We start from the raw sequence: 15,306 nt of genomic DNA on the forward strand, positions 1-15,306 counted from the left end.
AGGCACTAGGCTGCTACAGTAATGTTGTAATGAGGCACTAGGCTGCTACAGTAATGCTGTAATGAGGCACTAGGCTGTTACAGTAATGCTGTAATGAGGCACTAGTCTGCTACAGTAATGTTATAATGAGGCACTAGGCTGCTACAGTAATGTTGTAATGAGGCACTAGACTGCAACAGTAATGTTATAATGAGGCACTAGGCTGCTACAGTAATGTTGTAATGAGGCACTAGTCTGCTACAGTAATGTTATAATGAGGCACTAGGCTGCTACAGTAATGTTGTAATGAGGCACTAGGCTGCTACAGTAATGTTGTAATGAGGCACTAGACTGCAACAGTAATGTTGTAATGAGGCACTAGTCTGCTACAGTAATGTTATAATGAGGCACTAGGCTGCTACAGTAATGTTATAATGAGGCACTAGGCTGCTACAGTAATGTTGTAATGAGGCACTAGTCTGCTACAGTAATGTTATAATGAGGCACTAGGCTGCTACAGTAATGTTGTAATGAGGCACTAGACTGCAACAGTAATGTTGTAATGAGGCACTAGTCTGCTACAGTAATGTTATAATGAGGCACTAGACTGCAACAGTAATGTTGTAATGAGGCACTAGGCTGCTACAGTAATGTTGTAATGAGGCACTAGGCTGCTACAGTAATGTTGTAATGAGGCACTAGGCTGCTACAGTAATGTTGTAATGAGGCACTAGGCTGCTACAGTAATGCTGTAATGAGGCACTAGGCTGTTACAGTAATGCTGTAATGAGGCACTAGTCTGCTACAGTAATGTTATAATGAGGCACTAGGCTGCTACAGTAATGTTGTAATGAGGCACTAGACTGCAACAGTAATGTTATAATGAGGCACTAGGCTGCTACAGTAATGTTGTAATGAGGCACTAGTCTGCTACAGTAATGTTATAATGAGGCACTAGGCTGCTACAGTAATGTTGTAATGAGGCACTAGGCTGCTACAGTAATGTTGTAATGAGGCACTAGACTGCAACAGTAATGTTGTAATGAGGCACTAGTCTGCTACAGTAATGTTATAATGAGGCACTAGGCTGCTACAGTAATGTTATAATGAGGCACTAGACTGCAGCAGTAATGTTGTAATGAGGCACTAGTCTGCTACAGTAATGTTATAATGAGGCACTAGACTGCAACAGTAATGTTGTAATGAGGCACTAGGCTGCTACAGTAATGTTGTAATGAGGCACTAGGCTGCTACAGTAATGTTGTAATGTGGCAGTAGCCTGTTCTAAGGTCTGTTTGTACTGTGTTATGGTCGTTGTAATGAGGCAGTAGGCAGAACAGTAGCCTGTTCTAAGGTCTGTTTGTACTGTGTTATGGTCGTTGTAATGAGGCAGTAGGCAGAACAGTAGCCTGGTCTCAGGTCTGTTTGTACTGTACTATGGTCGTTGTAATGTAGCTACTGTAACACACTAGTGTCAAACACCTGCTAATGTTTCAACCACAGAAATATAAGTCAATGGTAAAAGTTCTAGTTATTTTATTTCTATAGTCCAGACACCCCATTTCAGTCTTTGTCACCAACACATTAACGAACCTCGACTCACGGTCACACACTTTACCAGTCATTTCCAGTAATATTATATCTTATCCCATAAGGATCCGAGAGGACTATTATTTTGGGAAATACAACTCATCTAGACATAACTCATCATCATACACACAACATCCTTACAAATACATAAACATGAGTTGGACACATTATCATCCACACAGTAACACAGTGTGTGTGTCTGTTTGTGAGAGAGAGAGAGAGCTATAGGCTACCTCAGAAGGGAATCATGGCGGTCACGGGGGAATCGACTGGTCTGCTACGGTTACTAATGGACAGCAGCTGTTGTTAATAATCCATTAATTATTGCAGAAGTGGTTCAGGGGACCTGTGGTGTATGTGTGAGTGGTTCAGGGGAGCTGTGGTGTATGTGTGAGTGGTTCAGGTGACCTGTGGTGTATGTGTGAGTGGTTCAGGGGACCTGTGAGATTCATAACGCCACAGAGAGAGAGAGAATGTGTGATGCAGTACATGCTTACAAAGGGCCATTTCCACAGTCCGAAGAAGCAATTAGACACAAAATGCTGCTCGCTAGCTCTCTTGCTCTCTCTCGCTCTCTCTCTCTCGCTCTTTCCCCTCTCTTGCGCTCTCTCGCTCTAACGCTCTCCCTCTCTCTGTGAGCTAGGGTAAAAAAATGACCTCATACCGTAAAACTTTAAATTAAATGGCAAAGTTTTACAGTATGTATGAGATGCTGCTGCCCTCAAGCAGTAAAGATGAGATGTGTTTGAATAGTAACACAATCAATATCATGCTGTGTATTGAACTGTCCAGTCCACCAACATGAGAAAAAGATGAGCATCTATTTATCAGCGCACTAAGCCACACAAACACACACGGACAACCACTTGAAAAACATGATTCACTTAAGTCTTAAGAAAAACGAACTATCCGTCAACATAACATTTTCTTGTGTGCAACAGTAGATGCATATTCAATCAACCACTTTGGAAAAAACTGCTTTCTTAGAGCGGCTGTCTCGCTCTCTGTTATAATGCACTATGGCTCAACAGTGTTGCCAATGCACTGAGCGTTGTCAGGAGTCGGGAGTGTTGTCGGGAGTCAGATTACTGCTAGTAATCAAACAGTAATCTGTATTAGCGGCTCTTCATTGTTGGAACATCACTGATAGAACTAGACCAACACAGAAGTAGAGAAAGCCTTTCTCTTGATCATGTGGTTGATCAGGGTTAAACAGATCAGCTTACATACACAGATCAGATGACATAAACAGATCAGATGACATAAACAGATCAGCTTACATAAACAGATCAGATGACATAAACAGATCAGATGACATAAACAGATCAGATGACATAAACAGATCAGATGACATAAACAGATCAGATGACATACACAGATCAGATGACATAAACAGATCAGATGACATAAACAGATCAGCTTACATAAACAGATCAGATGACATAAACAGATCAGATGACATAAACAGATCAGATGACATAAACAGATCAGATGACATAAACAGATCAGATGACATAAACAGATCAGATGACATAAACAGATCAGATGACATAAACAGATCAGATGACATAAACAGATCAGCTTACATAAACAGATCAGATGACATAAACAGATCAGATGACATAAACAGATCAGATGACATAAACAGATCAGATGACATAAACAGATCAGATGACATAAACAGATCAGATGACATAAACAGATCAGATATGCGGAAAATATGCTGCCGAAGTACAACGAGAGCGGATACAAATTCATTGATTTAACTAATTATGACAAATGTTAAGAAAATGTTGAGCAATGTAACAAAGTAATGACTTTTCAAATAAGTTACCTTACATGTTATGTTGGCTGATAATTTGTTAGCTACGCTGTATTTACGAACCACACAGCATATCATTACAGCAGTATGTATTAGTATGTTAGCTAGCTACCTAACGTTAGTTGGCTACTTATACATCAAACTTGCCAGTATATTAACTATAGGCTGTCTAACTACCCAACGTCTATTGACTTGATTATTCCCATCATTCTTAGCTCAGCTAAATGGTATAGTATAGTCGGTGTGCGTTCTCAATGGACATTCGGGTGCTTTCGTAAATTCGCTCTGGCTATTGTCTGAGTGTACCAGAGTACAGAATGACGAATTTACGAGCACTCAACACCCGTTGAATATGGCCGATGTCAGTAAACGTCGGCAAAAAAGCGTAAACAGTCACCAACGCTCTGGATAACATGAAAAGTGCCTAACCAGCTCTGCTAGGGCGAGTAAAATGGTCAAAGTGGTCTCATTTGTGTCTGGAAGTAGCTAGCAAGCTATCCAACGTCAGCTTGGGTGCTCGACAGCCGTTGTAAGGTCAGAACGCTCAAATCAACCCTACTCCTCAGCCCAAGTGTCCAGTGTGCGCACCGAGAGCGAATTTACAAATGGACAATCTGACAACGCTCTGAATTTACGAGCGCACTCTGGCACTCCATATTGAATTTAAGAACACACCCGAAGTCGTAAAATGTCTAACTAGTAATTTGTTACGCTAACTAGCTAGCAAGAGGTTGCATAGCAACAGCATCAACTTCCGGTAGACAGGCGAATCGCTAGTAAGCTCAACTGAAACCATACGGTTCGTTTACAGTATACAGTACTAAAGTGAACTAATAGTATATAGTATGTAGTATATACTCATTAAGTATGTAGTATACAGTATGTTAGTATGGATATTCGAACACAGCTAAGGTCTTCCTAAAATGATAAGGCAAACCATACATTATTCACAGTTCTATAAATGTGTGTGTGTGTGTGTGTGTGTGTGTGTGTGTGTGTGTGTGTGTGTGTGTGTGTGTGTGTGTGTGTGTGTGTGTGTGTGTGTGTGTGTGTGTGCATCATAAATGTATAAGATTGTGTGAATGTAATATGGGCATTTCGTTTTAGTTCTGGAATTTTAGCTAGTCTTTTAGCTTTGCTACACTGTCTTTTAGCTTTGCTACACTGTCTTTTAGCTTTGCTACACTGTCTTCTAGCTTTACTACACTGTCTTCTAGCTTTACTACACTGTCTTCTAGCTTTGCTACACTGTCTTCTAGCTTTACTACACTGTCTTCTAGCTTTACTACACTGTCTTCTAGCTTTAATACACTGTCTTCTAGCTGTACTACACTGTCGTCTAGCTTTAATACACTGTCTTCTAGCTTTAATACAATGTCTTCTAGCTTTACTACACTGTCTTCTAGCTTTACTACACTGTCTTCTAGCTTTACTACACTGTCTTCTAGCTTTACTACACTGTCTTCTAGCTTTACTACACTGTCTTCTAGCTTTAATACACTGTCTTCTAGCTGTACTACACTGTCTTCTAGCTTTAATACACCGTCTTCAAGCTGTACTACACCGTCTTCTAGCTGTACTACACTGTCGTCTAGCTTTAATACACCGTCTTCAAGCTGTACTACACTGTCTTTTAGCTTTGCTACACTGTCTTCTAGCTTTACTACACTGTCTTCTAGCTTTACTACACTGTCTTCTAGCTTTACTACACTGTCTTCTAGCTTTAATACACTGTCTTCTAGCTGTACTACACTGTCTTCTAGCTTTAATACACCGTCTTCAAGCTGTACTACACTGTCTTCTAGCTGTACTACACTGTCTTCTAGCTGTACTACACTGTCTTCTAGCTTTACTACACTGTCTTCTAGCTGTACTACACTGTCTTCTAGCTTTACTACACTGTCTTCTAGCTTTAATACAGTGTCTTCTAGCTGTACTACACTGTCTTCTAGCTTTAATACACCGTCTTCAAGCTGTACTACACTGTCTTCTAGCTGTACTACACTGTCTTCTAGCTGTACTACACTGTCTTCTAGCTTTACTACACTGTCTTCTAGCTGTACTACACTGTCTTCTAGCTTTAATACACTGTCTTCTAGCTTTAATACACTGTCTTCTAGCTTTAATACACTGTCTTCTAGTTGTACTACACTGTCGTCTAGCTTTACTACACTGTCTTCTAGCTTTACTACACTGTCTTCTAGCTTTACTACACTGTCTTCTAGCTTTAATACACTGTCTTCTAGCTGTACTACACTGTCGTCTAGCTTTAATACACTGTCTTCTAACTTTAATACACTGTCTTCTAGTTGTACTACACTGTCTTCTAGCTTTACTACACTGTCTTCTAGCTTTAATACACTGTCTTCTAGCTGTACTACACTGTCGTCTAGCTTTAATACACTGTCGTCTAGCTTTAATACAATGTCTACTAGCTTTAATACACTGTCTTCTAGCTTTAATACACTGTCGTCTAGCTTTAATACACTATCTTCTAGCTTTAATACACTGTCGTCTAGCTTTAATACAATGTCTACTAGCTTTAATACACTGTCTTCTAGCTTTAATACACTGTCGTCTAGCTTTAATACACTATCTTCTACCTTTACTACACTGTCTTCTAGCTTTAATACACTGTCTTATAGCTGTACTACACTGTCGTCTAGCTTTAATACACTGTCGTCTAGCTTTAATACAATGTCTACTAGCTTTAATACACTGTCTTCTAGCTTTAATGCACTGTCTTCTAGCTTTAATACACTATCTTCTACACTTTGCTGTGTCACTCCATCTGGACCTGTCAACAAAGCCCTTTCCTCTCGCCCAGTGCACCTCAATCCAACACTTCCAATCATCTGTGAGAGTGAGTGAGTGAGTGCACTAAGGCGATTGCTCTCCTACTCTTCCTCCCCCTGGGTAGACTCTCTTATAGAGAGAGTGCTTTTAGGTTACCTGCCTATCACAGAGGTGAACAACAACATGCAGTCCAAAGATAGGTACTGGACACAAACTGGCACACAAACTGGCACACACACTGGCACACACACTGGCACACACACTGGCACACACACTGGCACACACACTGGCACACACACACACACACACACACGTGATGCGTGGGTTGACTCATAACCCGCAGTCCCCGCGATTATACAGATGTAGGATCTTAATTTGAGCCAGTTTGCTACAGCAGGAAAATAATGCTGCAGATACAGGAAATGTGAATTATTATGTGGATTATAATTTTAATGGACATTTTTGTAGGGGTCGATCAAGTCTGAAATTTCAAAGTTAACAATTTTTAACCTTTTAAAACCTCAAACACACTACAAGTTTTAGAATTATTTGTAAAGTTTAAATTTTCTCCTGCAACAGGGTGATCAAACTAACATCCTACACCTGTGTCCGCGGGGCGGGCGGGTTTAGGGTCATGAAATATTGTGTGGATGAAGGGCGGGATTAGGTTCATGAAATATTGTGTGGATGAAGGACGGGTTTAGGTTCATGAAATATTGTGTGGATGAAGGGCGGGTTTAGGTTCATGAAATATTGTGTGGATGAAGGGCGGGTTTAGGTTCATGAAATACTTTGTGGATGAAGGGCGGGTTTAGGTTCATGAAATACTTTGTGGATGAAGTGCGGGTTTAGGTTCATGAAATATTGTGTGGATGAAGGACGGGTTTAGGTTCATGAAATATTGTGTGGATGAAGGGCGGGTTTAGGTTCATGAAATACTTTGTGGATGAAGGGCGGGTTTAGGTTCATGAAATACTTTGTGGATGAAGGGCGGGTTTAGGTTCATGAAATATTGTGTGGATGAAGGGCGGGTGGGTGGTGGGCAGGTTGGACAAAGAGAAAACGATCCATCAAAAACATCCATAAATATCTGATAATTCTTGTGCAATTCATATCTATATGATACATTGAGGTTTTTCTTTCATGATTTTGATCAGGCATTAGGGCGTAAACCTAAGCTTTAGGGCCTAACTGTACGTGTGCCAAATATACGCCGATAGTCAAATGTTATTGGGAACTTGGGCAGAAAAAGTTAACGGCGATCCACTGAGGCAAAAAGGACTAAAGTGTTCAGTACATATTGTATATTTTCGGGTTAGGGTCGGGTGCAGGCCTCCTATTTATCACACATAGTCGGGCGGTTGCAGACGGGTTATTAGCAATTGCTGGTGGGTGCGGGTCAACAAACAGCTGACCCGCGCATCACTAACAGACACACACACACACACACACACTCACTCACTCACTCACTGAGACGAGTGTGAAGGGAGAGTCGGCGTATATTTATCAATGTGTGCACGTATGTTTAGATGCACTTTACTTTTCTAACTGTGTGTGTGTGTGTGTGTGTGTGTGTGTGTGTGTGTGTGTGTGTGTGTGTGTGTGTGTGTGTGTGTGTGTGTGTGTGTGTGTGTGTGTGTGTGTGTGTGTGTGCGCTCATGTCTATTTGTGGTAGTCCATTCATTCACATCAGTGAACAAAGCCATAGGCTGTCACTGCAGACTGTTGATGGCTCCGGCTCACACAGAGAGAGAGAGGAAGAGGTAGAGAGATAGGAGGCCAAGGTTAGTTGAAGGAGGAGAGAAAGGAGGAGGGAGGGATTTTGTATTGATTAGAAGTGATGTGCTGAGTGGCGGCATGGCTGTGTTAATTAGTCGGTTATGATGAGGGCTGGAAGAGCTCATTAGATTGAGAGCGTTCATTACTTCCTCACGATAATGTAAATACTATCATGTTAGCATGACCACTCCTCTTCCTCCTCCTCCTCCTCCTCCGCAGTGGCTTTAAGCCTCTCAGTTCACCTCATTTAGAGATCTGTCTGTCTGAATGCTGTCTGAATGGTGGTGACGGTCACTGTTACCTTGTACTGTCTGATATCTGTTTATGTAACCAAACAAACAACCACATAAAAAGAAAGAAGACGGGGATAAAGGGAAGAGGAGAGGGATGTTTGGAGGGACATGGTGAGAGAAAGAGAGAGAGAAAAAGAGGGAAAGAGAATGAAAGAGAGAGAGAGAGAATAAAAGAGAGAGAGAAAAAGAGGGAGAGAGAATGAAAGAGAGAGAGAGAGAGAAAATAAAAGAGAGAGACGGCCTGCTCGCAGAACTGAACAAGTGTCAACCTAATTGTGTCAGCGAAGGTTAGGAGAGGGGGAGGAGAACGACTCTAGCCTCCCCTGTACAGGGACACAAGCACTGGAGGGAACAGGAGCACACAGGGACGCACGGACACCCATCAAATCACTAGCACAAGAAGCAGATAAACTGCGTCCCAAATGGCACCCTACTCCCTATATAGTGCACTACTTTGGACTAAAGACCTATGGTCCCTAGTCAAAAGTAGTGCACTAAATAGGGAATAGGGTGACATTTGGGACGCAGCCTAAGCCTGTCTCACAGTGGGAGATGAGACAGTGGTGGAAGTACTGGGGCTCATGCTAGTCCATTCTCTCCTCAGCTCTCTGCAGTACAATGGCCCAGTGTCCTGCATTTATTTAATCTCTACTAGGCTAACTTTAGCCTACACTCGACCCAAATTAAGAAGAAAAAGTGTGTGATTATATATGTATTCTCATAACTCACGACCCCACCTCTCACATGCCCAGGTCCCACTTTGGGTTCCAACCCATAGTTTAAGAAGCCCTGCTCTAGTCAGCTCTCTGCTGCCCAGTCATAGACTTAGTTTGTAAGGTCAGTCCACTTCCAGATAAAGCCACTCTGTCTCACCTCAGCCTACAGAGACCAACACAGAGTCTGTACTACCTCAAATACCTGCAGTACTACCATCCCCTCTCCTCTCCACAGGGGATTCAGAGTGATGGTGGACATGGAAAAGGTGTGTGTGTGTGTGTGTGTTACAAAGGTGTATGTGTGTTGGTGTGAGAAAGGGATCAATAGAGAGAAACAGTGGTGTGTAAGACAGCTACAAAAAGTGTGTGTGTGTTTGTTATTAGAACTGTGTGTGTCCGATGAGGATACAGTGTGTGTCTGGAGGTCAGTGGCAAATAGAGTTTGATAGAGTGACTGCATTATGAGGTGTTCAGTGGGAGTGTGACCCGGCTGGTAGTCTTCACACACGCGCACACACACCATTTGGCTGGTGGCTGGGCTATGCCTCTGGATAATGGGCCTGGATGAATGATGGCAGGGTGTGTGTGTGTGTGTGTGCGCGCGTGTGTGTGTGTGTGGGTAGAGTCTTCAAAACGCTATCTTTAGACAAAGCAATCTGAGGACATTCACACTTTAGGAAGCTCTTTCTCTAGGAGAAAGCTAAGTCCTTCAGTGCAATGTTCAGTGAATAAATCAAAGCAGGCTTAACGCAGATGTGAGAGGTGGTTTATCCCACCGACTCTGCATTCTCCTTGGGTTTCTCCATACAGACACAAGCCCACCTACACAGCCGCCACATAAACAGCACTATAAGAAAGAGCTATAAGGGCCTCCCGAGTGGTGCAGTGGTCTAAGGCACTGGGCCACTAGCGTCGTCCGGGTGAGGGGAGGGTTTGGCCGGCAGGGACGTCCTTGTCCCATCCTGCACTAGCGACTCCTGTGGCGGGCCGGGCGCAGTGCACAGTGTTTCCTCCGACACATTGGTGCGGCTGGCTTCCGGGTTAAGTGGGCATTGTGTCAAGAAGCAGTGCGGCTTGGCTGGGTTGTGTTTCGGGGGACGCACGGCTCTCGACCTTCGCCTCACCCGAGTCCGTACGGGAGTTGCAGCGACGAGACAAGACTGTAACTACCAATTGGATACCACAAAATTGGGGAGAAAAAAAACGGGGTATAAAAAAAAGAAAGAGCTATAGGGTGGCAGGTAGCCTATCGGTAAAGAGCCAAAAGGTTGCTAGTTCAAACCCCCAAGCAGAATAGTTGAAAAATCTGTCACTGTGCTCTTGAGCAAGGCACTTAACCCTAATAGCTCCTGTCAGTTGCTCTGGATAAGAGCGTCTGTAAATGACTATGTCAAATGTGGGAGGTACAGTATAACCTTGTCAGTGGGGTTAAACACTGTGTTTCTATGTGGTCAGATCACTGCCCTCCTAATACTGGGACTTAGCATATCAATTCTGGCCACTACGCACACAGGGCCCAATGGGTCGGTCGGTGTGTGGGTGTGTTCTAGCCCCCTTACCGTTATCAGCAGACAGTGCGGTGATGGTGTTGGGTGTGGTATCTGACTTCCCCTGACCGTTCTCAAAGGTGTAGCCCTCTGTCTCCTGCAGCTGCCAGTTCAGACCAAACAGATGCATGGCTACAATAGGGGGAGAGAGAGGGAAAAAAGACTTGTTACTCTCAGTGGTCGAGGGCTCAACAACACACACACCATAAAGACAGTTTACCTAGCAGCGAGTCAGAGATGGGATGCCTAATCGAACACAATCAGATAAAAAGACAACAGGAGAAATATCCCTCCATCGATTATGGTTTGGGTTCTAACAAGCTCTCGGATTGGCCGGACCCTTCAGGGTGTGTATATATCTGAACCTGTGTGTGTAGGAGGTGAGTTGGGAATTGTAGAAAAAGAATCTGTCAAAATAAGAGCAGGTATTGTTTGAAAACTACAGTATGTTAACCTGAGCCCTGAGAGGAGATAGAGATGGAGGGAGGGAGCTGGAGAGAGGGAGAGATGGAGCCACGCAGTTTAGCGCATTAACATCAAGCCGGCCCTCTGGCTGGATATAATTCAATCCCACACCTTTCTCTCTCCTTCCCTCTCTCTACCCCCTCCTCTCCATTTCGCTCTCTCTCTGAGTGCTTCTGCGAGAAACCACACTAAAAGTGAGGAGACACGTGAGAGGAGCCCGTTTCTAGTTTTTAACACTGTTTCAGCGCCGTCTGGAGCCGTCATGGCTGCCGAGGGCTTTAGTAGGAGCCAGACATGATGGAGGCCTGAGGACTGTGACTCAGACAGTACTGGAGGGCCAGTAGCAAGTCTGGTGAGAATGACTGTTTAGTACCAACAACACACACACACACACACACACACACACACACACACACACACACACACACACACACACACACACACACACACACACACACACACACACACACACACACACACACGTGTCAGTGTGTGTGTGTCCTGTGTGAGTAATACGCCTGCCTGGCTGCACACTCTAGCTCTAATGAGGGGAGTTTAGTAGTGTGCACAGCCCCCTGTGGTTTTCTACCTGAACACACACTCACAACCACCTATAAATCACTATAAAAGTAGGGGATGTTGGTGTATACTGGCTCTGTGTGGTGGGGATATATGTGTGTGTGTGTGTGTGTGTGTGAGTGTGTGTGTGTGTGTGTGTGTGTGTGTGTGTGTGTGTGTGTGTGTGTGTGTGTGTGTGTGTGTGTGTGTGTGTGTGTGTGTGTGTGTGTGTGTTCTGTATAAGTGTGTGTATTTGTGTGTGTGTTAGCTGGATCTAGGATATCTAGACATTATAGCTGGAGGGAATGGAAGCGAGAGAGAGGGAGAGTAAGGGACAGAGAGGTCAAATGGTGGCGAGAGAGAGGTAGAGAGAGTGAGGGGAAGAAGAGAGTTAGAGAGAAGAGGGAGAATGTGTAGGGTAAGCTGAGGGAATCCTCGAGCATTGGGCCCGGTGGCCAGAGCGTTTTCAACCAGAGTTCCCCACAGTTCAACCAAGCCTCCTCTGTCTCTCTGTCTCTCTCTGTCTCTCTCTCTCTCTCTTTAAATTAGAGTGGTGTGGTGCTGGGGAGGGCCTCCTGCGGTTGGCAGGACCAGAGGGTCATGGGAGAGAAGTTGGCGGATCGACACCAAGCGCTGCCAGAGTGGAGCATGCTGGGAGGCCATCAGACAACCTTTACACAACAACGAGACAACCGTTAAACAATGTTGGATATCCATCTCTGAGCCTGGTTCGCCATAACAGCATCAAAACCCTTGAGCTTGAATCAAACACCAGTCTCTGGACCTCTGAGAGCGAGAGAGGGGGAGAGAGAAGACATATAGAGATAGATCGAGAGCAAGGGAAGATTTGGAAAACCAGACGGACAAAGAGAGACAGGTGTGGAGGTGGATGGATATTGGAGTCTTCAAAGCATTTCTATTTGTTAAAAGGTCAAACTTTTCAGACAGAGGAAGTCACGAGGCTGGTAGAGCCGAGTCATTTAGCAGCACTTTCTTAAGAAAGACAACCATTATGCATCCGTCTACACGTTCACTCACTTTGCTTTCCGAATGTTCATTGTAATACAGAATGCCATTACTTCACTAATGATATTTCACATATCTGTACAAAATCTGTGCAAAATGGATGCAAATCCACCACCAGATATACAAGTCTGCTGTTGCATGTCAGTTGTAATATCATTCTGGATTTTTCGATCCATCTAACCAAGGTTTTGGTCTAATGCTTCCAAAGCAGGGGAAATATGGGGATGTCAGTGTTTTCCGGATGATTCCGGAATGATTTCCAGGACCGGAATTCTATGAATGAGAAATCAGGTGGGAGAATTCTTCACAAAACTCTGGAGAGATGGGAGATTTGTTAACGGTGCGCACGGCTACACCGGGAGAAGAGCCGATTGAGATTTTGCCCGTTTTTTCCCCGCTGGAGAAAAGCATGTGTGTGTGTAACTGTTTTTGGTGGGGTGTATGTATGTACCTGTTTTTGGTGGGGTGTGTGTGTGTATCTGTTTTTGGTGGGGTGTGTGTATGTATCTGTTTTTGGTGGGGTGTGTGTGTGTATCTGTTTTTGGTGGGGTGTATGTATGTATCTGTTTTTGGTGGGGTGTATGTATGTATCTGTTTTTGGTGGGGTGTGTGTGTGTGTATGTATCTGTTTTTGGTGGGGTGTGTGTATGTATCTGTTTTTGGTGGGGTGTGTGTGTGTATCTGTTTTTGGTGGGGTGTGTGTGTGTGTATCTGTTTTTGGTGGGGTGTGTGTGTGTGTATCTGTTTTTGGTGGGGTGTGTGTGTGTATCTGTTTTTGGTGGGGTGTGTGTGTGTATCTGTTTTTGGTGGGGTGTGTATGTATCTGTTTTTGGTGGGGTGTATGTATGTATCTGTTTTTGGTGGGGTGTGTGTATGTATCTGTTTTTGGTGGGGTGTGTGTGTGTATCTGTTTTTGGTGGGGTGTATGTATGTATCTGTTTTTGGTGGGGTGTGTGTGTGTATCTGTTTTTGGTGGGGTGTGTGTGTATGTATCTGATTTTGGTGGGGGGTGGGTATGTATCTGTTTTTGGTGGGGTGTGTGTGTGTGTGTCTGTTTTTGGTGGTGTGTGTGTGTGTGTATCTGTTTTTGGTGGTGTGTGTGTGTGTATCTGTTTTTGGTGGGGTGTATGTATGTATCTGTTTTTGGTGGGGTGTATGTATGTATCTGTTTTTGGTGGGGTGTGTGTATGTATCTGTTTTTGGTGGTGTGTGTGTGTGTATCTGTTTTTTGGTGGGGTGTGTGTGTGTATCTGTTTTTGGTGGGGTGTGTGTGTGTATCTGTTTTTGGTGGGGTGTGTGTGTGTATCTGTTTTTGGTGGGGTGTATGTATGTATCTGTTTTTGGTGGGGTGTGTGTGTGTATCTGTTTTTGGTGGGGTGTATGTATGTATCTGTTTTTGGTGGGGTGTGTGTATGTATCTGTTTTTGGTGGGGTGTATGTGTGTATCTGTTTTTGGTGGGGTGTATGTATGTATCTGTTTTTGGTGGGGTGTGTGTATGTATCTGTTTTTGGTGGGGTGTGTGTGTGTGTATCTGTTTTTGGTGGGGTGTGTGTATGTATCTGTTTTTGGTGGGGTGTGTGTGTGTATCTGTTTTTGGTGGGGTGTGTGTGTATCTGTTTTTGGTGGGGTGTGTGTGTGTGTGTCTGTTTTTGGTGGGGTGTATGTGTGTATCTGTTTTTGGTGGGGTGTGTGTATGTATCTGTTTTTGGTGGGGTGTGTGTATGTATCTGTTTTTGGTGGGGTGTGTGTGTGTATCTGTTTTTGGTGGGGTGTGTGTGTGTGTCTGTTTTTGGTGGGGTGTGTGTGTGTATCTGTTTTTGGTGGGGTGTATGTGTGTATCTGTTTTTGGTGGGGTGTATGTATGTATCTGTTTTTGGTGGGGGGTGTGTGTTTTTCTGTTTTTGGTGGGGTGTGTGTGTGTATCTGTTTTTGGTGGGGTGTATGTGTGTATCTGTTTTTGGTGGGGTGTATGTGTGTATCTGTTTTTGGTGGGGTGTGTGTGTGTATCTGTTTTTGGTGGGGTGTATGTATGTATCTGTTTTTGGTGGGGGGTGTGTGTGTATCTGTTTTTGGTGGGGTGTGTGTGTGTATCTGTTTTTGGTGGGGTGTATGTATGTATCTGTTTTTGGTGGGGTGTGTGTATGTATCTGTTTTTGGTGGTGTGTGTGTGTGTATCTGTTTTTTGGTGGGGTGTGTGTGTGTATCTGTTTTTGGTGGGGTGTATGTGTGTATCTGTTTTTGGTGGGGTGTATGTATGTATCTGTTTTTGGTGGGGTGTGTGTATGTATCTGTTTTTGGTGGTGTGTGTGTGTGTATCTGTTTTTTGGTGGGGTGTGTGTGTGTATATGTTTTTGGTGGGGTGTGTGTGTGTATCTGTTTTTGGTGGGGTGTGTGTGTGTATCTGTTTTTGGTGGGGTGTATGTGTGTATCTGTTTTTGGTGGGGTGTATGTGTGTATCTGTTTTTGGTGGGGGGTGTATGTATCTGTTTTTGGTGGGGTGTGTGTATGTATCTGTTTTTGGTGGGGTGTGTGTATGTATCTGTTTTTGGTGGGGTGTGTGTGTGTATCTGTTTTTGGTGGGGTGTGTATGTGTATCTGTTTTTGGTGGGGTGTATGTGTGTATCTGTTTTTGGTGGGGGGTGTATGTATCTGTTTTTGGTGGGGTGTGTGTGTGTATCTGTTTTTGGTGGGGTGTATGTATGTATCTGTTTTTGGTGGGGGGTGTATGTATCTG

General features: G+C 43.8%; 1 protein-coding gene across 1 annotated transcript in view; it reads right to left on the reverse strand.

The window, feature by feature from the left end:
* Positions 1-15,306, reverse strand: part of tenm3 (teneurin transmembrane protein 3) — a 164,466-nt gene that overhangs the window by 102,962 nt on the left and 46,198 nt on the right. The window contains exon 4 of the mRNA XM_039000275.1: positions 10,535-10,654. Within this exon, the coding sequence (XP_038856203.1) occupies positions 10,535-10,654 (120 nt within the window). The remainder of the gene's footprint in view (positions 1-10,534; positions 10,655-15,306) is intronic.

The sequence above is a fragment of the Salvelinus namaycush genome, chromosome 8 (genome assembly GCF_016432855.1).
Source record: "Salvelinus namaycush isolate Seneca chromosome 8, SaNama_1.0, whole genome shotgun sequence".
Taxonomy (NCBI): Eukaryota; Metazoa; Chordata; class Actinopteri; order Salmoniformes; family Salmonidae; genus Salvelinus; species Salvelinus namaycush.